The sequence below is a fragment of the Pleuronectes platessa genome, chromosome 4 (assembly GCF_947347685.1).
Source record: "Pleuronectes platessa chromosome 4, fPlePla1.1, whole genome shotgun sequence".
Taxonomy (NCBI): Eukaryota; Metazoa; Chordata; class Actinopteri; order Pleuronectiformes; family Pleuronectidae; genus Pleuronectes; species Pleuronectes platessa.
Window position 1 is genome coordinate 19,766,678 of NC_070629.1, and position 27,334 is coordinate 19,794,011.

General features: G+C 41.8%; 2 protein-coding genes across 2 annotated transcripts; both read right to left on the reverse strand.

The window, feature by feature from the left end:
• Positions 1-10,401: 10,401 nt before the first annotated feature.
• opn4xb (opsin 4xb) lies at positions 10,402-17,644 on the reverse strand. Its single transcript, XM_053421140.1, has 9 exons — positions 17,478-17,644; positions 15,448-15,581; positions 14,644-14,847; positions 14,205-14,376; positions 13,949-14,110; positions 12,098-12,205; positions 11,822-11,987; positions 10,988-11,134; positions 10,402-10,803 (listed from the first exon to the last, which is right to left on the reverse strand). The coding sequence occupies exons 1-9, from the start codon at positions 17,642-17,644 to the stop codon at positions 10,402-10,404; spliced, it is 1,662 nt and encodes a 553-aa protein (XP_053277115.1).
• A 4,951-nt stretch (positions 17,645-22,595) lies between these two features.
• On the reverse strand, positions 22,596-25,413 carry LOC128438673 (putative defense protein 3). The gene is made up of 5 exons (XM_053421294.1): positions 25,024-25,413; positions 24,300-24,412; positions 23,904-24,013; positions 23,676-23,740; positions 22,596-22,800 (listed from the first exon to the last, which is right to left on the reverse strand). Exons 1-5 carry the CDS (start codon positions 25,217-25,219, stop codon positions 22,691-22,693), a joined length of 594 nt encoding a protein of 197 aa, XP_053277269.1. The 5' UTR covers positions 25,220-25,413; the 3' UTR covers positions 22,596-22,690.
• Positions 25,414-27,334: the final 1,921 nt, after the last annotated feature.

The following is a 27,334-nucleotide window of genomic DNA, read 5'->3' on the forward strand; positions in this document are numbered from 1 at the left end:
AGTGAGGACACGCATCTGAATAATGCATTCCCTAGCCCTTACCCCAAACCTAACCATCCAAACTAAATGCCTAACCCTAACCCTTAACCTAATCCTAACCCTAAAACCAAGTCTTAAACCCCAAACAGTACATTAACGGGGGCTCACATATTGAGGACCGGCTAAACGCTCACTTTCCCAAAATGTCCTCACTTCGTAGGTTTTAGACTCAAACTGGTCCTCACAAAGATAGCTGTACAAAAGCACACACATACACACAGTGGGTGTCGGTATATATATATATATATATATATATATATATATATATATATATAGACGGAGGAGTCATTAAACCTGTTTCCGCTGCCGGACTGATGGAGGGAGCTAATATAATCACTGAAGACATTGTGTTTATATTCTCTGCTGTAGTACAGATGGTTCCTCGTGTTCGTTGGAGAAGATCTATCTCGTACTTTATTTGGGGAGATGACATGATTAATTAGTAAAAACCCTGTTGAGCCCTTTTGATCAGGCAGTGGACACCACAGGACGTAACCTCCTCTTGGACAACTGCCCTGTATGAGCCAGGTTAATGTCAGCAGCCGGTGTTGTGAAAAGGAAGCCACCCTCTGCAGGGATTAGTCTACAATCATTGGGAATATCCTGCACCCATTGACTGTATAGAAAGATGGAAGACACTTCCTCTCACTGCCCTGAAACAAAGCCAAAATATCCCACATACTAATACTGCCATCTTGCATATTTGGAGCCAAAATCTACACAGAAGCAATCGGTGAACAGAGCCACGTTATCGACTGATATAAAAATGTTCCACTTATCACAGGTAAATCTTTATGACTATTTTCGACTTATGGTTCCATGTCCCATTCACTAACATGAGGGAGGCTGGGTATACGACCTATACTGCAGCCCTCCACTAGGGGGTGATAAAGACACTTTGTCGTCATTATGTCGTCTACATATCATCTTTATCTACAGTCTATGATTCAACCACGCAATAAAATATCCGCTGCTACAACATCCTTTTCTGTTCCTATAGATAGCATGTTTAAACTGCATGTCTAAGGTCAGGGGTCAACAACAAGGACAAGAGAGAGAATAACAGGAACATAAGGTGTGAAAGGGTACTACTCTTAGTATTTATGTAACCAAACATGGGCCAGAAAGTAAAACTGGAAGGAAAAGAGTATGTATTGTATTGTACAACAATCTCACTAACGTCTATGTAAACCATGTCCTCACTGACAAGATAGTTCTCTCTGTAAGTTTATTCCAAAGCTTCCCATGGGTAATTTTTTCAATTTTGATCTCCATGGTGTAATATGCGAGTAGAAAAAAGGCCTTCTTCTACATGAAGTCCTGCAGTGCAGGTGAAACTGTCTTTGTGTAAATGATTCTTGGATTTAATTATTACTGTTTAGAGAACAAACCAACACATGATAAACAAAAGAAGCCCATCTTGTAGGGGGGGGGGGGGGGCAAATGTTGCTTTGATCAAAGTTGAGAATGAATTAATAGATGAACTGCATTTAGGTCATTGTCTCATTCCCATATGATGAGATCTCGGGTTTTGTGTCCCATGAAGATATAATTTCTAAAATATGTACCCTCCCTTTAGCCCACCGCCCTATTTCAATGTCTTTAGAGACTTGATCGATTGCTTTTATTGTCAAAGATGGCCAGTGGCCAAAAAGTGTAAGAGAGGGAACAATGGAGATTTGTGGGCCACAGTATAATGATATCAAAGACTAACAATAGAGAGTGTGCTGCAGCATGAACCCTCAGACGCCCTGCCAGTCCTTTGTTCTGTCAAATGGTCTATTCCAGTCGTCCATATGCTCACCTCTCAACATGCTTAATGATCAGAGCTTAGCAGCCCACAGCCAATACAAGCACCCACACATACCCCCCCACACACCCACACACACAAACACACACACACCCCCAAGGCAAGCTCCACCCCTAAATGGTAGGATAATCTGCCCCTGTAAATGACATTTAATGCATCAGCCACATGATTAAAAGTGGGACACCCACCCCTAATTCTGCCAGCTGCCCACATGCACAAACACACATAGATTTGCACAGCTATCCTTATATGGACTTTCCATTTACTTCCATTCACGGTGGCAGCCTTACCAACGCATTAACAATCATCAATTCATGCCTGACCTTCACCTTAACCTAACCACAATTCACATCTTACCCCTAACCTGAACCAGGAGCTCAGAAATGATGTATGGCCTCATTAGAACTGAGCTTTGGTCCCCATGAGGTATACTGGTCCTGACAAGATCAGAGCTTATGCTGGAAGAGGAAGAGGTAATAAAAATGAGTACACACAAACGCACATGCACACACACACCCACTGGGGACACAACGTATGCCCAATCTCCGTGCACAAATGAAATTTCAGGTCAAAAATGAAAACAACAGCTGTGGTCTGAATGACATTGATTCTATAATAGAAAACACCTCCCTATTATTTTACAATATTCAAACTATATATCAACGTGTAGTATAAAACATTTTATTATGGTAAGAAGGATAACTCTCCTTTGTAATATCATCACCATATATCATATGGCTGACATAACCCTTTGGCAGGGCAGTTTTGTTTAGTGGAAAACAGGAGAGTGGAAACTCTAGATGTTTGTAGACGTCTCCAGTAGTTAGACTGATGAACGTGGAGGAAATGGGCAGCTCGCCCGTGAGTAACCCAAAACTCCATAATCACACAAATCAAAGCGTATACACAGATACATTTACTCACAGGTGCAGTTACCGACAGGTAGACAGACAAACATATGTAAGGCTGTTTATAGTGGGGAGAGTATTTGTCTGCCAGCCGTCTAATCGGTCTAACCCCACCAGACTGATATAAGCCTAACTAATCCCCCCAACCATCTCTGTAAAGACTGCACTGTTGAGGTTACAGTGACAGTCACAGTGGAGGAGTTCAAACTTATGGGATAAAAAGCAGCTTCACAAAGCAGGTGTTCTATTCAGTAGGTTGAAATTAATGTTGAAGAGTTAGACTAAGAAAAATGTAGGCTAATGGGAAGCAGGAAAAGACGACTGACAGACAAACACTAAAATAATAAACACATAGATTAGGGCAAAGATTAGCTTTTGGTCCGGGGAGGCCACCACCCGTGTTAACACGTAAAATCATGTTTGTACAAAATGTGCGTTTGTCCAGATTTGAAGCATACGAGATGAAACGCTAAGCTTATTATCAGGAGCTCGTATCTGCCGTCTCAGCTCAGTCAGTGTTTATAACGGCTTGGTTTCACTGTGGAAAATATTACTTCCTGCGTACCAGCCAAGCACACAGAGACACACACACACACACACACATACACACACACACACACACAGCCACACACACACACACACACACACATACACACACACACACTGGGAGGCGGATCGCTAGGCCAAAACGATTGTCCAGCCCGAGAAGGATAAAGTGAGAATAATCTGTCTGGAGACATGAACACACAGGTGCACGTGCCCCCCCCCCCCCCCCACTCACACACACATTTGCTTAATGCTTGGGTCAACTCCGGGTCAATCGGAGAGAGAAGCATTTTAAAAGCCAAGTGTAATGTGGCCTCAGGGACGGAACAGAGCACACGTTCCAAATAGACCATCCAACCCTTAAGTCCACGAGCTCTACATGGTCCTCTTAAGTAACACTGCTCTGAAGGGGGGGAATTCCACCAAATAAATAAAAAAAATTCTAGCAGGTTATGATGAACTTTATTGAGCACATTCCCACTCACCAGAGGATGAACCGAGCACAAACTTTACCCTGGAAGCTCCACCACTGTCATCAGTGTGTTTTTCTATTCTAGATGTGTACCTTTGAGTTTCAATCCACGTGTCTCCATGTCTGTGCAAAGGCAACTTTGTGATAAGCGTTCATGTAAATCCTGTGTTTTATGTAAGTCAGTAAAGTCTCTTTGTCCTATGTATTCTCAGTTTGGGATAACTGAAGTCCGTCAATCCATCAATCATCATGAATTACCCAGTTAAGTAAATCCATCCCTCCATCCCTCAATCTATCCGTCCATCCGTCTGTCTATCTATCTATCTATCTGTCTGTCTGTCTGTCTATCTGTCAATCTATCTATCTATCTATATAAGAAATGTTTAGCATTAAGCTGTGCAGTACACTGGGGAGGTTGATATGTGTCGACACTGAGTAATTAAACATTTGATGTTACTTTAAGTTGGCAGCATTTACCTCCTGCGTTGTGACGAATAATAGAGATGGAGCATTGACTCGCAGCTGGAAAAAATAAAATACTTAGCAGGAAGTGGCGAGACAGCTCCAGGAACATCTTGGGAAACAAAAAGAAAAAGAATAATCATGAGGCCTCTGGGAAAATATTTCGTCTTTTGTTTTTGAGTTTCCAAGGCAGCTACATCGTGGTATGACTGACATCTGCTGATGTGTTTGTTTTTGTATTATGATCTAGAAAAAGCTTTTCATGCCCTGTAACGTCTTCTGCAACATGTGCTGATTATATCACACTCACACTGGAGCGTGTTGCAGCCACATCCGAACGCCAGGAGTGTTCTGAGTCGATGGTTTGTCAGAACGTTTCATGAGAGATGTGCCTCGGTCAGACTGCGTTCATTATATCAGCCTCAATGTCATGACACAGGCTTTGGGGGGATACTGAATTATGTGTGGATGGTGTGCTTCCTACCAGTTTCAGGCAAAAGCCCAGAAGCACAGAGAAAACACACTCACACTCGCACACACTCACACTCGAGAAATGAAAGCACAAAAGCTTTCATTTCTCCCTCTCTAGTAGACAGCAGCTGTTCTGCATTGACTGAAGAAAAAAAGAGCGAGGACGTAAACTCAAAGAAAAAGAAGTGCAGATAAGATCACAGGATGATCGAGACCAAACATAAAATGATGGTGAAGATGAAAGACAAATTGCATACGATTAAACCCGTGTGTATTTGTGTGTGTGTGTGTGTGTGTGTGTGTCACTTGCAATCCCAGCCCTTATATCGGTGACCAGATCCTATCAGCAGGGTCTCAGGGGGAGTTCCAAGCATCTGCCCCCTCCAGCTCAGTCTAAAGCAGGGCCAAACATCAATACTGCCCCACCCCCAAAACACTCTTCCTCCAACCCCCTCCCTCTCTCATATGTGGTTGTGTACACATACATGTGTGTGTTACATCACCACAAAACAAGTCTGTGTAGCAGCAGTTTCAACAAATACATGGAAACAATTAACACCATCCGCAAGGACCTACTGAAGAACAGAGGATCAGGGCTTTCTGTTGAAATGATTATAACTTGATTCTGTTGTTGTTAGTTTGTTTTTCACATGTGGAAAGTAAGTACTGTATATTTATGGCACTCTACTAAACGTTATCTAATACTACAGTTTATAAAGTATATTTCTACTATGTACAATACATTTGGGGGGAAAAATCATACATGCCTCACTACAATAAACTTTAAAAACACACACTATCGAGGGGAGGTAGAAGAGAAACTGTGGATGAAGCAGGTGTTTTATACCCACCCGTCCCTGTGTCCTTTCAGTTGACATCCACAGCCACTTACTGAGCTCTTTGTGGGACAGGGCCCTCTGAGATGGAGCCACGCCATTACGCAACGCGCCAGAGAGGAGGCTCCACGCTGCGTAAAATTAATTCCTCCTCTCCAAAGATCAATATAGTGTAAACACACCTACGGGGGAACGACCCCAGAAGCAACACGATGGAAGAATTGCTTTCACCTAAATTGTGGCACCCCCTATAGGTGGGAGGCGAAACTCACAAGTACTGGAGTGAGCCTCTTCATGCCCATAGTGACAAGTTAAAGTCATGTTTTACTCAAATATGAAGCATGGTTTTATTTGTTGTGGCATCGGAGATAACAACTGTGATGAGTAGTGATGCCCTTTGCAGCAGGACGCTATATATATAAAAGGCTTATATGCTACAACTGAGTTTCATACTTTTTACTGCACAACATAAAGATCTCTAATGTAGTGTTTTGTGCCATTACTTCTGTGAACAATCCACTGTTGTTGTCACCTGCTCTCTCTCTCTCTTTCTATCTGTCTCTTTCACACACACACACACACACACACACACACAGACACACATAAGCATATGACACTGGCTTATTAAAACACCACTAAAAGTATTTTACTGTCCTCTGCAGACCGGCTGGATTCTAGATGTGTCTCCCCACTCACCCAATCCACTCTAAAAGTTATCCTTCAGATGATTAACCAAGTGGGCATCTGTCCAACACCTCTTTGCTTCTTTTAGCTCTCAAATAAAAGCTGGTCCAGTATTACTCATTTCCTTTCTCTTTTTTCTTTTCCTTTCTTCCACTCTTCCGACAGAGTCCTTTTTGGTTTCTTCGCTGGCTCTGCCATGCTGAACATATCCAGAGAACAAACTTTTTCTAGGCATCTAGCTGACTGCGCATCATAGGTCAGGCTGTATTTGTTCTTGTATGACTTTTACTGTTATACATATGTTGCAAATGTTCCTGCATGGAGTCACAGAGTGCAATTCCATGTGTTCCAGGAGCATTGTGATATTGGCAGAGATGCCTTTCTCCCTGTTATAATTTTGTCCACCATAGCATGATTTTATAAGCCGTTATGTTGTTTTGAATATTGCACTGCTAACTCATGTGAATGAATCAAGCTTGACCTTTGGTTATCTTTACACATGCTGTGGCAGAAACCTCAGACCCCGTGCCAGTGCATGCGTGGGTGGGGTCTGGCCAAACACCAGAAGAATCCACCTCCGTCCACATGAAGACGGCAGAGGCTCCTCACAGGTGAGACTTACATCAGAGGAGAGTTATGCTTGTTAACTGGTTATTGTTTATCTCCAGTTTCAGTTGGGAGCAGCCTGGGTTTCACTGCATGGTGATGTAATCTCTCTCTCACACAGTCACACACCCTTGCACATCTGTCATAGTCGTGGATAATGACCGTATTGTTTGACTGGACGATTCTTCTTACTCGTTTTTCACCACACATACGGTGTAATGTAAATTAAAGAAAAGTTAAATTCTTTCCTTTGATCAAAGCTCCTGCAAAAACATGATCTGTCTGATGAAATATATAATGACTCAGATCACATCTAATAGTCTGGATTTGTACGGGACCACATGCATGTTAAATGAGGAACATGCATCTTCTTCTCACATGCGTGTGAGCTGATGGGATATTTGATTCTTTCATGTTTCAGAGAGAAAGAAAGAAAGAAAGAAAGAAAGAAAGAAAGAGCGCACGTTCATTGGCTAAATCACCTTTGGAAATATAAATCCCTACTTCCATCTAGTGGCTTTTTACTGTCATAACATATTAAACATCCTTAATTTGTGCTGCTCAGTCATAAGTACACAAGGTTTTCTAATGTTTATTTTATCAGAAAGCATCTTGTTGTGTGGGAGCTTCAAACAATTGGACAAGAGACATGGTACATCCCAGACAGGTTTATCTGGACCAACGGACCACTGGACCACCATGCCACACAGAAGCAAGCACCATGCTTTCTCAGTGTACAGTAGCTCTCCAAGGTTTCACCCACAATTGTTCAACGCCAAAAATGAATCCCAAAACTTTATTGCGGCAGCAGGATCTGTGACGTGATTGCGGCGGGTACACAGGAAATGAAAGCAGTACATGAAACGACAACGGCAAACAGCATCCAGGGGTAAAAATGCAGTGTGTTGAACAACCTTTGTGTGGCATGAAAAAACATATAACACAAAGCACAATTCAATAAATAAACATTTGTGTGGATAGATACAAATCCTATGATCAGGTCCATAAGAGAGGAGAGTGGAGAGAACTTATCTCAACTCACTGTCGTAAAAGCAATCAGCTGGGATTTTCCACACTGCCTGCTGGCTCTGTGTTCTCATACTTTACAGGAAGTGGGCCTTAGTGAGGGCAGTAATCATTTTTACAGTATGAAGATAATGCTGAATTTATTTATTCTACAAGGGAACAGGTTTCTCCACAAGGCTGTGAAGAAGAGAATTACTTTTATTGGTTTAGGTGTCAATGATCTGATGTATTTTGATGAAGTCTACAGATTGTTCATGATGTCACTCTCTGGGATGTTGTTCAGGATAATCAGACTCAGTCATAACTATTAAATATGATTTTTTTTTAAAAATCAATCCAGCACCATTGAAACAGAGAAAAGAGGACGTGTGTTAAATTATTTCACAGGCTGACACTGCAGTACTTCTCCGTCTCCATGTCTTTTTAAATAAACACAAAAGTAATGATAAAACATGTTAATATCAACAAAAACATAATACACAGCACTCGTGATATAAAAATAATTATATCCATGTGACCTTCAGTGAGCCATTCCCCTCCTCTGGTCCATCTTTCAGTTACAGCCCACATTTAGCTGCACTAACTCGTTAGTCATTCACTTATCACTCATTCATTGTACATTCATCTTCAGACACTTTGTACAAATATTGAACTCAGCAACAGAACAAAGATATAAAATGGGGACATATTAAAATAAAATATTTAGTTTCATGAGTATGAATGATTGTTTTTATTCTCTGATGATTCATCAGCTGCAGTCTGAAAACTATAGATGTACAGTAAGTACATTGCAGGCTATGCATAAATCATTTATTCGAATTCTCAAGTTTTTGTCTTCTTTAGTCACCTTGTTTGACCAAAGCCACATGTCACCTTAACCCTTACAGTTTATGTGCCATCTTTCTTTCCCTTTAACCATAATGTACTTCCTTTTCCTGTTTGGTTGAGTCATTGTCATTGAACATAATCCAGAGTTTTGTAAAATTGTCCAATAGGGGTCAGTCAAGTGCAGAGTTTGGACAAGCCGGGGGTTAAAGGTAACACGTCCCTGTGATTGAAGGAACTGTGTCAAGAGGTGGATCCAGATGACACATTGACGAACATCTCCACAATTTTTTTGTATGGCATAATGTTCGTAGTCATAAAACCAACATATGCACGGGTATCAAATGTTAAAACGCAGATGATACAGACCCCAAATCTGACTTGATTCAAATTGTTGTTCACATTCAGTTTTGTGGATCAAGGCATGATGCCACATTGATCCTTTTGTATTTGCAGTAAATGCGAATGGATGCTGCCGAAGAGCCGGACTAGAAGGATTGCAAGAATTAGGAAAAGGAAATGTAGCCAATTGGAAACAAAAGCAGCTGTCGTTCATTGGCTCGAGCGATTATGTTCTGTCTAATAATAATCCAATAAGAGTAGTAAACAAACTAAATAAACTCCAATTTAATCTTTGGTTGACCTAAATAGGAAAAGTTCAAGGGAGCAGTTGAGTATTTATTACGAAGCACAGACATATTAAAAGTCACCACAAAGAAAGAGTAAAAAGTTCCTGGGTTTATGAGTCACATTTGACCCCACGTCAGAATTTTGATCAGTATCAACCGTCTCCGTTTTTCATTACGCTCCTGTCCTGCTGCCAATGGAAAGCTGGAGAGGTCCACACAGGCTGAGGGAGCCACGGCCAGGAGACAAGAACTGAATATAAATACTTCAAGTACATCCTCACGACCCAAAGGCATTGCTTTGCTTTGCTTAATCAGAGGCGCTGTATCCTTTAATTTTTTCATCAAAAGGAACAAAACATCTACTGGTCACTGATGCTCCTTTAGCAGGTGCAGGATGAAATATCTGCACATGAAAAAGCGATGCCATGCACTTAAAAGACGCAGATGAAGTTGTCCAGAGTATCCCTGTCTGAACGTGTGGGATTGGAGAATCCCCTGCAGTGTTTCATCCATCCCATCATTGCATTGTTAATGGTGTGGTCCTAGCTAGTGAACCATTTACCCCTATTACCCTGAACTGGACTGACCTAGAGATCACATTATGTGGACCTAAATTAATGAATTCATAAATATTTCACCTCAAAGCTTCAATAAAAATTCAGAATTCCTCCCTAGTGTGAATACCCAAACTAAAAACCCATCCTGTCAGGCTCAGGCCCCGAGCTCATGAAAACATGTTGCACTTGTCATATTTGTGGGATCTAGCAAAACTCTGCTGCAACCCGTGCTGCCCCCTCAGGGCGCCCGTGTCCCTGCCAAGTCTGACAGACAGTGCACTCTGCACACCAGCATCAAGGTCACATCGTTTCCCCCGCTTGTCCTCTGGGCTCCGGCTCTCGAAGGAACAGGGCAGCATAGCTGTGATTGACAGAAAGAGTCAAAAACAGTTGACGGATTGATTTCAGTGGATAAAGACGAGTGTGAGTTTGTAGAGAGGAGCATATGTGTGTGTGTGTGAGATCCGTGTTCAGAAGTCCTGTAGCTTTAACGGAGAGGATCACATGGGTAGGTGATGAAGTCCGGCTCATCACGAGAGCAGCTCAACGGCCTCGAACACTTCCGACGAGAAGTTCAGACTGACAAAAGTGTGGTTCTCCATCGCCTCAATGCTGTCCTCCATGCACACGCTGTCCTGTTTGATGAGGCTGCTCTCCGACGTGGGACTGATGACGATAATGCGCGGGATGCCCTGAGGCGACCGGGGATCGCTGGCCGGGATCGTTCTGAAATTGAGGGAGTCGAACGAGTCGCTCTTGAGGCTGTTGAGCTGACTGCTGATGCTGCGCTTCTCCTCCCCAGCGTTTGAAATATCATTGTTCAGACTCTGGCTGCGCATCCTGGTAAGAACTAGCAGGGGGACAGTGGCGATGGTAAGAGAGCTGGAAACCAGTTCACAAGAGCTCGATGGTTCATTCATGGTGGACGGACACTAGCGATGTTAGAGCAAGCAAACAAAACAAAAAACACATTCAAACACAAAACAAGAAAAAAAATCAGTTGCGAAACATTGATGCATAAGCATAAGAGCATGAAAGCAAATCCGATTAGTGTGATGGAAATGACACAAAGACAATAAAGCCGGAGTCACACAGTTTGGTGTTGAGTCTTCTCACCTTCTGCGGTGGATAGGTCTTTGTTCCTTTCCGCTCCAATTGTTTCTTATAGGACCTCCCTCTGCGAGAGTGACCGTATGACGACATGCTTCGGAAGGAGTCACCTGACCTCCTGCCCAAAGGCTCCATCTCTACATCCCTCAACACCTGCAGGGATGAAAACAACAACAAACAGCTGAAATGAACTGAAATAAACTGAAATAATTTGAGATTGACCTCAGATCATCATGTTGTCTTTAGCTTTCTAACGACAGGTGACTCTGAGAGTGAAAGTCTAGTGTGGTTTGCGCTGGTTTGCATGTGCTGGTGTGCACGTGCTGGTGTGCACGTGCTGGTTTGCATGGAATGAGCATTAAACATAGCTCCAAGAAGATGGTAAAGTTTTTTTTTATATATACATATTTCTATAAATTCACTTTTAGTTAATCCACTCACTTGCTCTTTACTGGATGAACACTGACTTGCAGAAATGGACCTCATAGCCTGGGATAATTATTTTTTTTCAATTTAAAGGTAAATGTCACCGTATTGACTGCAAATTATGATTTTAGCATGATACACTTTTTAATATAATAATCAATGCAATGACATTTCATTTCTAATTCAAATAATTTCATAAAAAAATATTCTTGTCAATAATCCATTTGGGGAAGTTAAAGTTACACTAACAACATTTCCGATTTCAAGCCAAGTGGCTCATCAATGGAAAAGATAGTAGACACGTTTATATGGTGTCAAATCAAATGAAAGCCTAAAAAAACACAAAAACAATGACATTATCGGATGAGATCCTTTGAAATTCATGTGAAAACAATATCTCAAATATGCAATGACCATGTCTGTGGCATTGGAGGTCGCTGAAATGAAGTGTGTCCTTGATGCTGTGGACTGTCGGCTGATGATGGAGTCCCTGTAAGACGACTCGCTGATGGAGGAGCAGTCCTTCCGAGGAGTAGGAGAGAGAAACCAGAGGCAGGGGAACTTCTCTGCTAGAGTCATCCTGACGAGAGCAGAAAGATGAAATCACACAAATAGGGTTAAGTTATTTAAAAACGTATTGTTGTATTTATTTGGACAAGATGAGGACAATTGCCCTGAGTCGTCCTTCACCTGTATTTGTTATGTATGATCGCATAGATGAAGGGATTGTAGATCGCCGAGGCTTTTGCTATGATTGCAGGGACGGCCTTGGAGTATGGCGACAAGATGTTGGCGTGCCTGTGAGAGACGAAGCAGCAGAATTAAAGAAACTTGAATAAGATAATCCTAATCTTGTTCATTGTGTGGTTCACAGTCTTTTTGTTTGTAGCACGACAATTTAACATGGCCACCGACCATGACTCCAACTTCTCTTTATCCCCGTGTTTTTGCAACATAATGAAAGGGACATCTCGGGTCGAGGGGATTAGCCAAAATGTGCCAGCTGCCCAAGAGAGTTGTCTAAATCCATCTGATCGTGTGTGTGTGAGAGTGTGTGTGTGTGAGAGTGTGTAGTGGATTGTGTGTGTGTGAGAGTGTGTAGTGGATTGTGTGTGTGTGTGTGTGTGTGTGAGAGACTACCTTTTCCCCCTGTGAATTAACAGTGAGAAGATTTCACAGTTACATAACTACATCCCTTCTTACTGTATGTCCCAGCAGAGACACGTGGTTTGATGAATGTTATGATAGCTTAGATTAGTAACTTTGCCTTCTGTTGTGTGTCAGTCAGCCAGGGGCACTCGGCCTCTGGCTGAATAAACAAACATTATATAATAACAGTTTCTGAGCCCTTTTTTGGGACGGTTTTTTTATCCAAACTGCCGACACGTCATTCATCACATTCTCAGAGTCAGTGTGTAACAGGGAAGTCACCTGGACGTATAGAGCTGCTGCCATTCGGCTGCTGTATTTCTTCAGAATGTGTGATTTTCATCCTTATGCACAATGAATGGTATGAAGTATTTTTCCATTGTAGCTCCTTTTGAACATGATCTTATGTTGTTAAACTTATTTTCTTTGTCTTTCTGCATTAACTGATATTTGTATCGAGTTCTAAATGGCAAAGGGCGTTATTTACATTTCCTTTTTTTATATATTTTTCAAAAGTTTGTATGAAGTGTCTTTGTCAATGTAAGACTGAATAAAGAGACAGTGACTAAGCCTGGATTTGTTTCCCTTCTCTACATCTGGGGCTGATAACCTGCATTGTTCAAAGTGCAGCTCGATCTAAAGTGCAATGATAAGTATGACTGATGTCCTGGGCTGTTATTATGGCGGCCCTAAGCTGCTTGTATGTTTGTTTGAGTGCACATCTTTGATTATCTGTGTGTCTGTGGGCTTACGACTTTGTGCAAGTCTTGTCAGCTGATCTGAATCTCAATGCGGTGATCTGTTCAAACCCTCGATAGACCATTATAAACTCAAACTGACGGAATGAAACATCAAATATCGAAGGTTATAATTCCAAAGCTGCAGATAATGTTTAAAAGATAAATTCAAGTTTAAAAGCTGAAGGTATTCAGAGCTGTGTAAAGCTTTGAAAAAGTTTCTAGCTCAAAGTATGTGGAAATACTTGAATTTTAGATTGGTCAAGGTCTGAATATTCACTTGATTCATTTTAATGAGAAGGAAAGTGCTCAATAGTTCAGCAAACATTAATATATATACTGTATATATATATATATATATATATATATATATACTGTATATATAGATATATATATATCTATATATATATAGATATATATAGATATATATATACAGTATATATATTGGAGAGCTTAATGCACGTGACATTTCCCCCAATGAGCTGAATATTTAACGTTTGAACTGGGTTTCTACATTGAAGCAGGCAGAAGTAATTACAAATCCCAAAATTGTTTAAGCAGAGCATACAGTGAACACACAGAGACATTACCTTTAAAGATTAATGAGTGATCTAAGCAGCAACATTGCAATCTGATAACGTTCCATCAGACTCACCCTGCCCAGGAAATCAGTGTGACGCAGGCATATGGTGACCAGGAGAGGACATAAACCACGATGACCACGAAAGCGATCTTTGCCAACTTCCACTCGGTTTTGATTGACTTGTGTTGGATGAGGGTGGATTTCCTCACCTGAGTCCCCAGACGCTCTACCTCCCTGTCGGTGGGGCAGGATGTAAAGGGCCAGTTAAAGCTAGATCACTAAAATTCTGATAAAAATACTTTGCACTCTGGTATAAAGCTGCTACTACCTGCCAGTCTTCCTTATGGCCAGAAACATGAAGAGATAGCAATAAAAGATGATTCCCAGAGGAATAAAGAAAACAAAACAGCAAAGCATCATCGTGTAGCTCCTGTTGGCCTTTGTGTAAGTGACGTAATCCCACGTGCAAGACGTCATCAGGCCCTCTGGGATATAAGAGCCTAGAAGAGTAGGAGCAAGACGTAGGATATCAGCAAAAACATCAATGTTTCTTCATGTTGGACAGGATGTAATGTCTGAGGTGCAGGAGATTGAGATCACAGGTCAATTGTGTTGTTCGCAGGTGAATGAATGAAGATTAGTTGTGTTAATCCCCCCCCCTCATCAATTTGCTCAGTAGGGAATCAAGAACAGGATGTTTTTCACTGTTCCTTCCAGACTCTCAGAGGGGATCACGTAAACAAGACACCAACGTAAAGGGAACTCACTCCAGCCGACGAGAGGAGCCAGACTCCAGGCCAGAGAGTAGAGCCAGACCATGAGGATTGCCAGTGCAGTTCTCCTCTTGGAGCTCCAGTGAATCGCCTTCAGGGGCTTGGTGATAACCACGTAGCGGTCGATGGAGATGGCCAGTAGGTTGATCATGGAGGCAATGCCGAACAGGGCGCCACAGAATGCGTACAACTTACAGCCTAAAGGCGATGGGCACATACAAATGTTTTTCAGCAGCAGAATTATAATATCTGTAATAAAAATGTGATTAAAAAGCTGGGTTCCAATTCAGGGGCTGCATCACTCTGAGTCTGCATTTCAAGAGCGATTGTATCCATTGTACAGATACACGACTGGGCTGTCTCATATCCAAGGCTCCCTCGAATAAACTATAATAAATACACAAATGTACTTTTATGCCCTCGCAACAGAGGCTTCATTTGGTGGATCATTATCAGACCAACATAGACCGGGATCCATTGCAATTTGATGAAATAGTGGAACCAGTCTGTGGAACTGATGAGACCAAAATGTTTTATATATTTTTAAACATTTCTACCCAATCAAACAGCTTACATCACATATTCAATTACATTCAGTTAAACCTTCCTCCTCTTGTCCAACAGTTGCTCTGGGGACACGAATCAAGGGAATCCCCCGAAGAGCAGAATGTATCATTTCAGTTCTGCCGTCATATCCGAGGAAGGAAGCAACCCAGTAATGGTGCCTTGCTCTGAGGCTTCTGAGCAGAACTGAGCCTTTGAGTGTCTCTATTGAAAAGAGAATTCAAAGAGACTCACCCATCTCTCCGAACACCCATTCCTTGTAGATACAGTTGATGAAGAAGATGGGCGACTGTGTGAAGGCCATGAGGAAGTCGCTGACCGCCAAGTTCATGATGAAGTAGTTGGGCAGGTTACGAAGCTTCTTGTTACTACACACACACACACAAACCGGGAAAAGAAGGGATATTTTGTGGTTAGCACAAAGCTTATACACATTGTTTGTTCTCCTCCGGCTGCGATAGTTCAGAGTTCAGCTTCGACTTTAGCCACTAGGGGTCTCTTAACCAAATCAGTAACAAAGACCAATTTGGGTGATGTTGTGAAGCAGCGTGGCGCAAATCATGGATGAGGTAAGAATGACTGTGATCCATTACGAGTGAATATTACCAAAAATGTATTTTTCCTTCACCACAGTTAGAGCAGGAGCGTCAAAACCACGGGTGAAGCAGATATGACGCGAATAAAAGGCGAATGAAATGACACGTTACCATAAATTGAATTGAGGATTTCTCAGGGGTTTGAACATCGTTGGAATCTTTTTGGATAATGTAAGTACACAATTCAATGCGATAAATTACATAGGTCTAGTTGCTATTAGACATTTTAATGAAGAAGTGTTGCGTATTTTGGCATTAAGTAGTGCAGGGTTGTAGTTTTCCTTAGATGATATGATGATGGACCATTGAGCGCCAATATATCAAACTGTACTCATACTGCAGGTTGGAATGTAGCGTCTGCTTCAATCATTTTAAATTCCACAAATACCCAATATGAACCGGTTTAGAGAAAAAAAACTTCCCTTCAGTTAAAAGTATTTTGTTTGAATGCGTGACTCACGCAGCACTGTATCACTGTCAGAATTCATCAGTGATAAACCTGCCGTTGAACGGATCAACTCTGTGTGAACTTGCTTTCATACCAGCTTGATTAAGCGGCGTATTGACCTGTTGTCTGCCCCCGCAGCTCTTTATCGATTAAACTGGGTTCCCCTGAATTAAAACTAGCTGCTTCCCAATCGCTCCGGAACACCAGAAGAATCCACTTCCTTGTACCTGTGAGTCATTTGTGGATTTTTTGTTCTGTCACAGCTGGGGTTCTGCGTGTTTCTGCGTCTAAGCGTCTGTCTGTGCATGCGTGTGCATTTTCGAGTAATTCACTTTATTCCTAGAAGATCATCGCATGGGATGAATTCTTACTTGAAAGGTAATTATCTCCCCTCTCTGGCTCTGACTCTCCGACTCTCCCTGCAGGCGTGTTATTGACTTTTCTCAGAACCCATAACATCATCTGCATTTCTGATTCAGTAAACACAAATTATCATCCCAACACAATGGAGATACCCTCATATAATCTGTCTACAGTGATGGACAGATGGAACATCAAAGCTGCCGACAATCCCCGGAACAATCACGCGCACGCAAGCACACACACACACGCAAACACACACACACACACACGCACGGACACACTCACTTTCTCTCTCTGACCCAGTTTCTGTTAAACAGTTAATGTCACTTGAACAATAAGAGACCAATGTCTACAAATTCCATAACTCACACACACACACAACCTCGAAGAGAGTTTTCCGATTGTGAGTTTCTCATCCGGTTGAATGACACACACCTTTGTTTTAACATGACCTGTTGCATGTGAATCTTATTTCACCGTTGCTACAAAATAAATGTAACATTCAATTACACTCTGGCTTATCTCTATGCAGTTTTCAGTCAATTTTTTTTACTAATTTTAGCTATTTTCCAATAAAGGATATGTTTTTTCTGATTTATTATTATTATTATTATTTAATAATTGTATTTGGATAAAGAACACAGTCCTGCACATATAGAACACTCATTATTTCTGCTTCTCCATCTGTTCCGCTCTCTCTGAGATCTCTGAGTGATTATAACGTCTCCTCAGGGCTCCGATGGAGACCAACATTCAAATGGTAGGAGCTCCAATTGTCAGATGAATGCTTAGAGTAGATGAACTGCAAAGAACAGAACAAAAAAATAAATAATCAAAAACCAGTCACACAAACCCACCTATAGAAGGCGAACATAACCAGAGCATTGCCGGTGATGCCCAGCGTCCCGATGACGAAGACGAACACAGCCACGATGTAGTGAGCATGGTCGGGCACGTCCACCTTGGTGAAGAAGGTGCTCTGGGTGTGTGCTGTCTCTGGCTCCATGCTGTCAGCGGACCACATGGCTCAGACACCTCATCAGGACCGGCAGCCTGGCAGGATGCAACACGTCTACCAGGTCGTAATCCACGTCTTTACACTTGTGCCGGGCCTCCATGGTTGTGTCATCAGTGAGATGCAGTGGAGATGACCGCTCTCTTCTTCAGATGAGGCTAAAGATCAAGGTCTGGTTGCACTGGTAAACCGGTGGTGAGCAGTTGATCTCTACTCTGTAAAGGTTTGAAATCCAAGAAGTCCAAATGTCGGTATCTGGAGCAGAAGCTTGAACAATGAGGAAAGAAGATCTCTGCAAAATATTTTCTAATGCCAAATTGAAATCAAGTTGTCAATGTTACATTTTACTGAACATTTTTCTCTTTCTCTTTTTTGTCCTGTAGATGCTAGATGACGTCCGCAGCCCCTTCCAACATTAGTTTCCTCCGAATACACTTTACGAGCCACATCCTCTCTGTCAATCCGCCTCTGCTGCTCCAAAGCTCCTCTTCTGCACCTGGTTCGTCCAGAAGTGTCCCCCTTCGATTCCTGTGCCGGGGACTTGCTGATGTTCTCCAGTGCTTTAGATCCCACGCTCGCTCCACATCGTCACTGTCCCTCCAGTCAGTGTCAGCCTGCAGCCGCCTCACCCGTCGCACCAGCTGTGCACCAAGCTCTGCATTAGTGGCTCTTCTCTGATTATCTAGCAAGTCCTAACCTCCCATCTCTCTCTCTCTCTCTCTCTCTCTCTCTCTCTCTCTCTCTCTCCCCCCTCTCCCTCTCTCCCCCTCTCTCCTCAAACTCTCCATCTCCCTCGCCTGCTCTCGCTCCCTCCCTCCCTCCCCTCATATAATATGGTCCAGCCCTGAGCTCTCCCCCTTTAACCACCACATTCTTACATAACACACATGATGTTCACTAACACTATATCAGTATTAACAGACGTTTCAGCTGAGCACTGCATCACACTTTGAGAACTGGACAACGATGCATGTGCGGGCGCCTTTCATTTCTATTGATACCGGTGTGAATCTCATTGAGGCTGTCAGCTGACGGGCCGGTTCTGCTAAAACGTTTTCCACGCACGCAGGTTCTCACACTCGCGTGACAAACGGTGCGAGTTCTGCAGCGACGTCATTGGCTCGCTGACAAGCAGAGACTCTGTAAGATCACTGATGGAAGCCCCCCAACTAATTAGTCTTTCCATAACTTATAAAAAAGCCAATTCAACTCAGCATCAGACTCTCAGGGCAGGCATCACAATCCAGAACACACACACACCCACTCCACTGTATCACATCATCCCTTCAGCTGTAGGTGGTGTGCAGGTGATCATTTACAAAAAGCGAAGCTTTGGGAAGTTTCTGCACCCTTGTAGATAAGGCAAACTGACAGTTCCTGGGTGCGTTACATCCCAAAATATGACCATAATAAGTCATGAATTTTTTCTTAACGATGGAGTTAAATTATTCATAGATCCATTTTTAAGAGCAAAGAGGGACGAGACAAAGTCCTGTTGTGAATGATGTTCTTATGACTGCCAGCTGGACATTGGACGCCTGCCACATCTGCTGGTCATTGCTTTTTATGGTGCTGGACATGTTGATAAAAGCGGATGAAGCGGATGGAGGGAGTTGAAGAATGTCAAGCTTAGACAGAGATGCCGACTAAGCCCCTGGAGCAAGGGATAGCCTTAATCTGCACACTGTGCATGCATGTGATCAGTGTTTGATCTGCCTGGAAACATGTATGTTTGTGTCATATGTGTTTGTGCATGTGCCTGCATGCTTGCCTGTCCACATCTATGTGTACTTAAAAGTGTATCACTAGATATTGCAGAGGATTACTGTTGCAGGGTTCTGACGGCCTTGATAATCTAATCACTGTTGCAGTGTTTGTGTTTACATGTCAGCACATCATGGACATATGAAACAGAAGATGTAATGCAACATTAAGAGCAAGATTTATTTTCTACATCTATGTAATTCCCCAATTCTGATCCTCCTAGCAATCTGCAAACCGCTCCGACTCCATCAAATATGTTGATAATGTAAACTACTCAAGTTGAAATATAGAAACTGAGTTGAAAGAAGAAATGTACATTTTAAGGAGAAAAGTAAACGGGTAATTGATAAAACTTGATGTTGATTTGCTCGCACTGACCCTGATATGACTCGTCCACTTGTCATGTGACAGTAGTGCAGGGTGTGCAACAAGCTTGAGTCAGAGAGGGATCAGAGGAAGATGAGCCATGAGAGTCATCTTCACACAACTCCTTTGCACGTTAGAGGGCGACCTGTCAATCAGATGTAAGCAGCTAGCGGCAGAAAACGCTCCAAATAATAAAGGTGAAAATAACAGTAATATTAAGATTGACATTAAAAAATTTACATTACGAAATTGTAGCACAGTCTGTAATACTTTACAAACCTTTGCTTCAGCGTGTTGAAAATAATGACCCTGCATCGAAGCTCAAGTTACAAATAGATATTCTCATACATATGAATTCAAGTTGCTTCATACAACATACAACTGTGTATACTGTAAATCCTGAAACATGACTTAAAGACAAATTTAGAAGGAATTAACTTATATAAATTTATATTTCTCAAATGCAAATGACAGAAAGAAAAGGATCTACATGTAAATATGGAAATTGCTGTTTGTTTGTTTTTTCTCTCAAAGACGCTAAGAGGCCATTTTCAGGAAAGTTAACAGTCCTGATCGTTGGCACAGTGAGCAGCTCAGAAACATCTTTCAGGGAAATCTTTATTCTCTCAGCTCTGCCGTCTGATCTTCTTGTTCTGCTTGTTCACTAAACTGTCAGGGATTGTGGAGTGAAAGAAGTGTCGTGTGTACAAAGTGCTCAGTATTCGTTGATGAGTGTTTGACTGTTTTCCTTCAGGTTGAAGCCTCTGATCCAACTCTCTTGTTTCCCCTCTGTTTGGCTCCATGCATCCGTATGAATGACCTTGTCTTGATGGAAAAATACATCAATGGGGTGGCGTTCAGAGAGTATGACCCGGCCAGGGCGCTTCAGCATGGCACATGTCAATGAGTCAATTACTATTGAGCCGGCTGGTAGTGCTGGTGCTTAAATCCTGGACATAAATCCCCTGGTTAAAGATAGTCATGGGCTTTTGGCTCTCAGTGGAAAGAGACTAATTATTATTGAGCGCTGCTGACCCTGTGACCAGGCCTGGGTCCTCTGACACACGACTCAGTCAGCGATCGATACTTCACAACACCAGGGGGAAAAGTTACAGAGTAGAGCATCATGAGCTTAAACAAATATTCAATTGTGAGGTGTGTGTGGCCGTGAAGTGTCCTCTTCAGCAATTTCTCGCTTTTTAATTCGGACCTGAGAGTTTTGGCGTAGCGGATCATGGGATGCTTTTACCAAGTGTCGTTAGGGAGAATAGCACAAATCAGGATGAAATCTTCTTTTGCATCTGCATGAGATCCTGATCATATGTTCCCCAGGCGACGCTCCAGCATCCCACCAGATTGGAACATGAGACATCATGCTAACGAAAACAAAAAAATTTAAAAACAAACGATCCTTTTAGAGAAACTAGTCCAGTCCTTGTTCTAAACTCTTTTCATGACCTGTGATTAGTGAGTCCTCCTCAAACACTTCCAATATGTTGTCACTTTTATACTGACTGTGTGAATTTAGGAAACTTTGTGTTCATCCTTCCTGGTTTATCGGACGTATAGATTTTACAGTTCTTGTTTTTCATAAAATTTTACAGAATTTGCTCTATAGCTGTTAACATGTTTGGTTTATATATAAGTTTAAATGACCGACTCAACTGCTGTTATTTTTGCTTACTTTGCATGTTTGCTATTTCAGGGTTCTGTTGACAATCCACACAATCCAATGACCCAAAATAAAAGACATCTACTGTCCACGCTGCAGTCTGACTATAGATGACACTTGTTGTACGGTGTGTGTTGTAATCATGAGTAGTTTGTCATTAATTAAAGCCACAGCTACGTCTGCATTAGTAAAAGAAAGTCAGACGTCCACCTGCTCCTGTGGTTTCAGGCGCAGTTGTTTCGTGGAGCAGCAGCAGCAGCAGCATGTGTGTCGAGCAGGGAATGATGGTTATGGTATAGAGCTTTAAATCGCGTAATGCATTTCTTAAGCCTCTTTAGGTCGGCCTGGGTTCTGTAAACCGCCACACTGGGAAACTGGGTTATATATCAAACGATGTGGAAAAAGCAGGTCATATAACAAGCTCTTCGATAAGTGGAATGAATTTCAGTAGATTGCAAAACCTCCACAGCCGGACGGGATTTCTCGTCCATCTGTCTCTTATGAGTCGCCCTCTTTCTCTCACCTTCTCTTTCCCCCTCTCTCTAAAATCCAAGGAGTGCAATTAGTCTGATGAGTTTTTTTGTTTTTTTTTATCATAAGTGATTGTTAACTGGATTCCTTCTGCACAAACAGCATAGAGAGCAAATGTGGTCACACCAACACACTTCTCCCTTTCGATTTCAGCGAATCAGTGGGTTTTTATTTTTTAGAACAGAGGACAAGATGTTGAATATGCCCTGTACGTTAGAAGATCTTCTGCAACATCTTGAGCGTCTTGGCCTTGAAATCAATGATACAGGCCGAACTTAAGGATACTCCAACATACTATTAGGGAACGCATATGCTGGTTCTTGTTATACAACATCGCTATGCTGACGTAAAGTGTTAAATATAGAGGTGGACGTTTCTCGCCACTTTTCTGTCTGTACCTGACGCTCAGAAACGTTTCATGTATTCCACTGAAAGGGCTGAAATTATTTAAATGGCGGTTCAGGTCTGTAAAAGTGTCCCAGTTCGTCTCTTAGCAGACGTCCACGTGTTTTGTTACGTATGAAAAATGACAGAACACGCACCATAAAAGCCACGGACGAGCCTCTATGACACATTTTCTAACTCGGGTACTTTTAAAATGTGCAGGAACGAGACGTGAGGCCAAGAGACTTAAAATTGATGATTTTATAACAATAGATTCTCTGATTTGTAACACACTGCAGCAGTTATAGATTGCCTTGTTTTTCCTTTTCACATCACGTTCACGCCAGCACTTGGAACATTAGAAAACCCAACACGAGGAGGAGCAGAGGCTTTTCTTCAGCCTGTCCGGCACCTGCACCCGTGGCAAAGCTGAGACCTCCTGGTTTCCCTGCAGCAAACAGAAGATAACGACAGACACATCATGAATATTTCTCCCGTTAGAATTCATTCTTGATTTACCTTTGGCAAGGAGGGGATGTTTTCACCCGTCTGTTTGTTTGTTTGTTTGTGAACAAAACAACTGAACGGTTTCCCATGAAACTTGGTGGAAAGATGCGATATGGGTCAGGGAAGAAACCATTACATTTTGGTGCAGATCCGGACGAGGATTCAGGAATTTGTTTGTCTTTTGCTTTATATAACCCCTTGTAGACGGATGTCGCGAATTTGCCTCAAACCCCATTCCGGTCTTAAAGCCGCCGAGCTGACGATTGTGCCTGATGGTGCAAATACAACACATACCTAGGAAGGTATTGGAAGCACTCTGCCGCCATTCAGTGGTCAAAGTGGAAAATACATACTAGCCCCTTGAGACTGTGCAGCAAAGTTATTTTGAGGTATTAAGCTGTATTTTAAATACTGTGATGATGGAACAGCAATGATTGTGCAGAAACATATGTTGTTATTCCATTTCGATCAAAAGCAGCATCAATCTACATAAAAGAGACTTTGTTAAATTAAGGTTATGCCCCATTATGCCTAATGTTGCTAATTTTCCTCATACCTTTATTTTATATCTACTGTAAATGCTATATTGAAATTAACAATCTCCACTTAATTTAACATCTGTATGACAGCCAACAGCACAAATAATAATTTGTTTCTACAATTGGAAATTAATTCAGGCAGTAAGGGGTTAACACAGCGAGATGGCAGGAGTGTATCTTGATGAATAGAACCAGCCACATCAAGAGATTTGATACCCATGAGTGTGTGTAATTTGACGCTGGGTGCCATTCTGGTTTGTCCCCTTCCTGTACCTACCACTGGTCAGAGTGCTGGACCTCACATTGATCCAGAAGACCGTCCGCTGCTGAGCTATGGTGGCCCTGGAAAACAACAAGTGTTCAAAATTTAGGAGTTTGAAGAATAAAAAATGCTAAATTTTGACCTATTTTTTTTATATTGGAAAATTATATTTCTGTCATTCATAAGGTCTTGCTGTTACATTAATAAAACAGTCAACATTGATTTTAAGTATGAAGTATTTACATGAAGTAGACAGGGCTGGTAAACTTAGGTGGGATCCATCTGTATACGGTGGTGTTGCCCTTCAGGTTGGTGTTGGAGTGAGTAACGGCCCCCTGTGGTGCTCCGTTGCACTGTGGATATAAAACATTTACAAGTGTCATTCTATCTAGTTATCTCCACTTGTGTTGTTTTATCTCGCTCTCAAATCCTCATGAAAGATTGATGCTGGCGTAGGAAGTTTTAGAGTCATGGCCAGGGACTTAACAACACAGTGACTTCTGGGTTTTCTATTTTTCCCAGTTGGATTTGTAGCTCTTATCATTGCTTATACTTGTAGCTGTTTATATCAATAACATACACATTATATAATTCCATTGCATGTGGTAGTAGCTCAAGTGAAAAGGGTCTGTGAGTCACCTCAAGAAACCTGGTGTCTGGAGGAGGAAGATTCCAGGTCCCCAGGGCGTTGGTGCTGCCGCTGGTCCGAGCCTCCAGAAGCACACCTCTGTATTCTGGTCCAGTGATCGTCACTGCAGCCAAACACAAGCACACAGATGTTGTCGTGCACTGATACCATGGTCTCATAACACACAACAGACTTTCTTTATGAAAGCAAATCGAGATCATTCACAGAGCAGTCACTGACTTTTTGTTTTTGCTGTTGTTGTTATTCTAAAGCATTTGTATTTTTTTTATCTTATTCTTGGTACATCAGTCAATTTGATAGCACTTCGAGCTGCACTAAACCGTATGAGAGTCCAGCAGAAATAAAGTTTGATTGATTTGTTGGCTTTTAATGAAACATAAACCATAAACCAGAAAACCATATTGAACACAGAGGCGAGTAATAGAAGTCTGAACGATTCACTCATCAGAGCATTAAGAGGATTAACATAACAATAACCATAAGAAGAAGTAAACTAAAGATTACTGTGAGTAGCACTATTACTTAATTCTGTAACAGAGCTCAATGAAAAGGTTTCTTCTCAACTTTAATGTGTGGAATCTAAAAATAATCCCATAACAGTCGTAAACATAAATTACACATTAAATGAACAAAAGAAATATATTTTTTCAAAAATGTCCTTACATATGAATGAATCCATAAAACCACAGACATATCGTCTCCTGGACTTCTTACCTGTGATGGGATTCCCCGGCTGGTAGCTGTTGGCGTTGGTGAGAACAGAGTAGGGCGCCGGTGAAGGCTGCGGCAGCACCCCCATGTGTCGAGGTATCATGTCCACGCAGGCGCCTGTAGGAGCACCGCTGGGATAGGCATCGATACAACACAGCACGTGAAGTGCCAAGAAGGCCGAGAGGCAACGCAGCTCCATCAGCCTGAGTGAAGAGCTGTCAAATGAAAGCACTGGATATACGATGACACACAGAACCAAGTCAAGTGATATCCTGCTGCTGAGTCACACAACCCTAAAATGTGATTTTCTCTAGTTATTGCTTCCTCAACCATGAAATGTGCTTTCGCATGCTCTCACATGCTCTCTCTCTCTCTCTCTCTCGCTCAATGACAATTACGTGTCAATTTCCCAAAATTTTTCGAGCCTGTGCTCACAAGTGTATTATGGTCCCGGGGTTAGGAGTTGGTAAACATCATGTGTTTGTCAACACATGATGATCACTAGTGTCAAACTTCTCCTTTAATTAAGAGGCATGCACTTCAAATTAACTAAGAGGAACAAAGAAAGGAGCTTGAACAGTGCAGAGCTGATTTCATGTACAAGTGTACATTACATACAGTGGTTATAATACATAAAAGGGAACATCCACCAAAGCTGACTCATGATTTAACCACACTCAGGTTTTAAATTGATTAAGCATCAAGGCTGTTAAGCTCCAAATCAGTTAAAAAACCAATGAATGATATCATAGTTTCATAGGTCATGATTTCACCCCCTCTCTGTCTGTTTCTTTGTTGTTTGTTTGTTGCCAGCAGGATATACGCATATACTACTTAACAGATTTCCACGAAACTTTGTGAAAGAATGGAACGTGGATCAGAGGTGGAACCACTTGCTCACTGCGAGGCAGGGTGTTTTTGACATTTTAACAGATTTCCCAGGGAATAATGAAAACATGGTCAGTCTTCCACAATGGAGATGGTGAATATCACTATCTAAATTGTTTTGTTGGGTTAGGTATGATACAGTGCTTGAATTTAAAAGGACTGTGCAGTAAAGTTATGAGACAGACACCAGAAGTTGTGTTGCTTCATGAGACAAAGCTGATGTGTCTAATATTTTGAAAAGAAGATGAGAAGATGAGTGGACTTCTCAACTTGCGCTGCTCTAATTGTCAGGGAACACAACAAAGCAGGAGGAAATAAGGAGTGACCAAAAGAGAACCACTGAAGCAGTTATCAATGTAGCTTGTGTTGCTTTAGAGCAGTGGTCGATCCCCCCAACTCTCTGGACTCACTGTCTGTCGTCGCGCCGCAGATCAGCTGTGTGTCGGTTGTCTGTGTGTCGGTTGTCTGTTGTTCACGCGGTAGAGTTGCAGGCCTATCTCCTGCATTTCCGTCAAGATCAAGTTGGTTCATGTACTAAAGTAAATGTCAGGACTCTACAGTATGAAGATGCGCATCTTTAGGTCTGTCGATAACAATCAAATCCCCGTTTGAACAAATGAGTGGATTCAGAATGTGAAACGCTGGAGTGCTTTTACTTTGAAACGGATTTGGGAACGTGTTGTAAATACATTAGTGTCATAAACAGATAAACATTGTGGTTCACAGCAGCATAAACAGAGAAAATGATCTTACCTGAGTTTTAATGTTTTTCTGATGAATTTATGTCGCGAACAAATGGTTGTGGCACTTTCTGAATGCCTTTTCAAAATAACAGCACTCCAGCGTTTCTGTTAATCATTAACAGAAACACAATAAAAAGCAGTTTTTAAACAAGGGAATGAATTCCATTAACAGTTAATGGAATTCATTCCCTTGTTTAAAAATTGCTTTTTATTGTGAAATATTTGAAAGAGCGGAAGATGCATGGCTTCATACTGTGTAGTACTGATATCTATTTGAGTACAAGGGACTTCTTTCATACAAGGCAATAATCATATTTGTGGCCATATTCAAATCGAAGCCGATATGTAAAAACTTTGCTCTGCAGCAGCAGCTCCTCTGCAGAACATGATGTGCAACTGAGAAGCTACCTTCTGTTCATTGTAAATATGGATATATATTAATTTGAATATTTTGCATTGATTAGAAAAAGTTGCACAACTGCCTCTCTTTGTGTATATTTCTTTCTTTCCCATTCAGCCTTTAACACAAATTGCAAAATAATAAACATGACCCTCCTAAGTGTTTTTTTGGAAGATGTCCGGGTGGTAGATCTCGGCTTACGTTTGGAATTAAAAAGTGATCTTGGGCTCGAAAAGGTTGGTGACCACTGCTTTAAAGCATAGATTGTAAATAAAGAAGGACG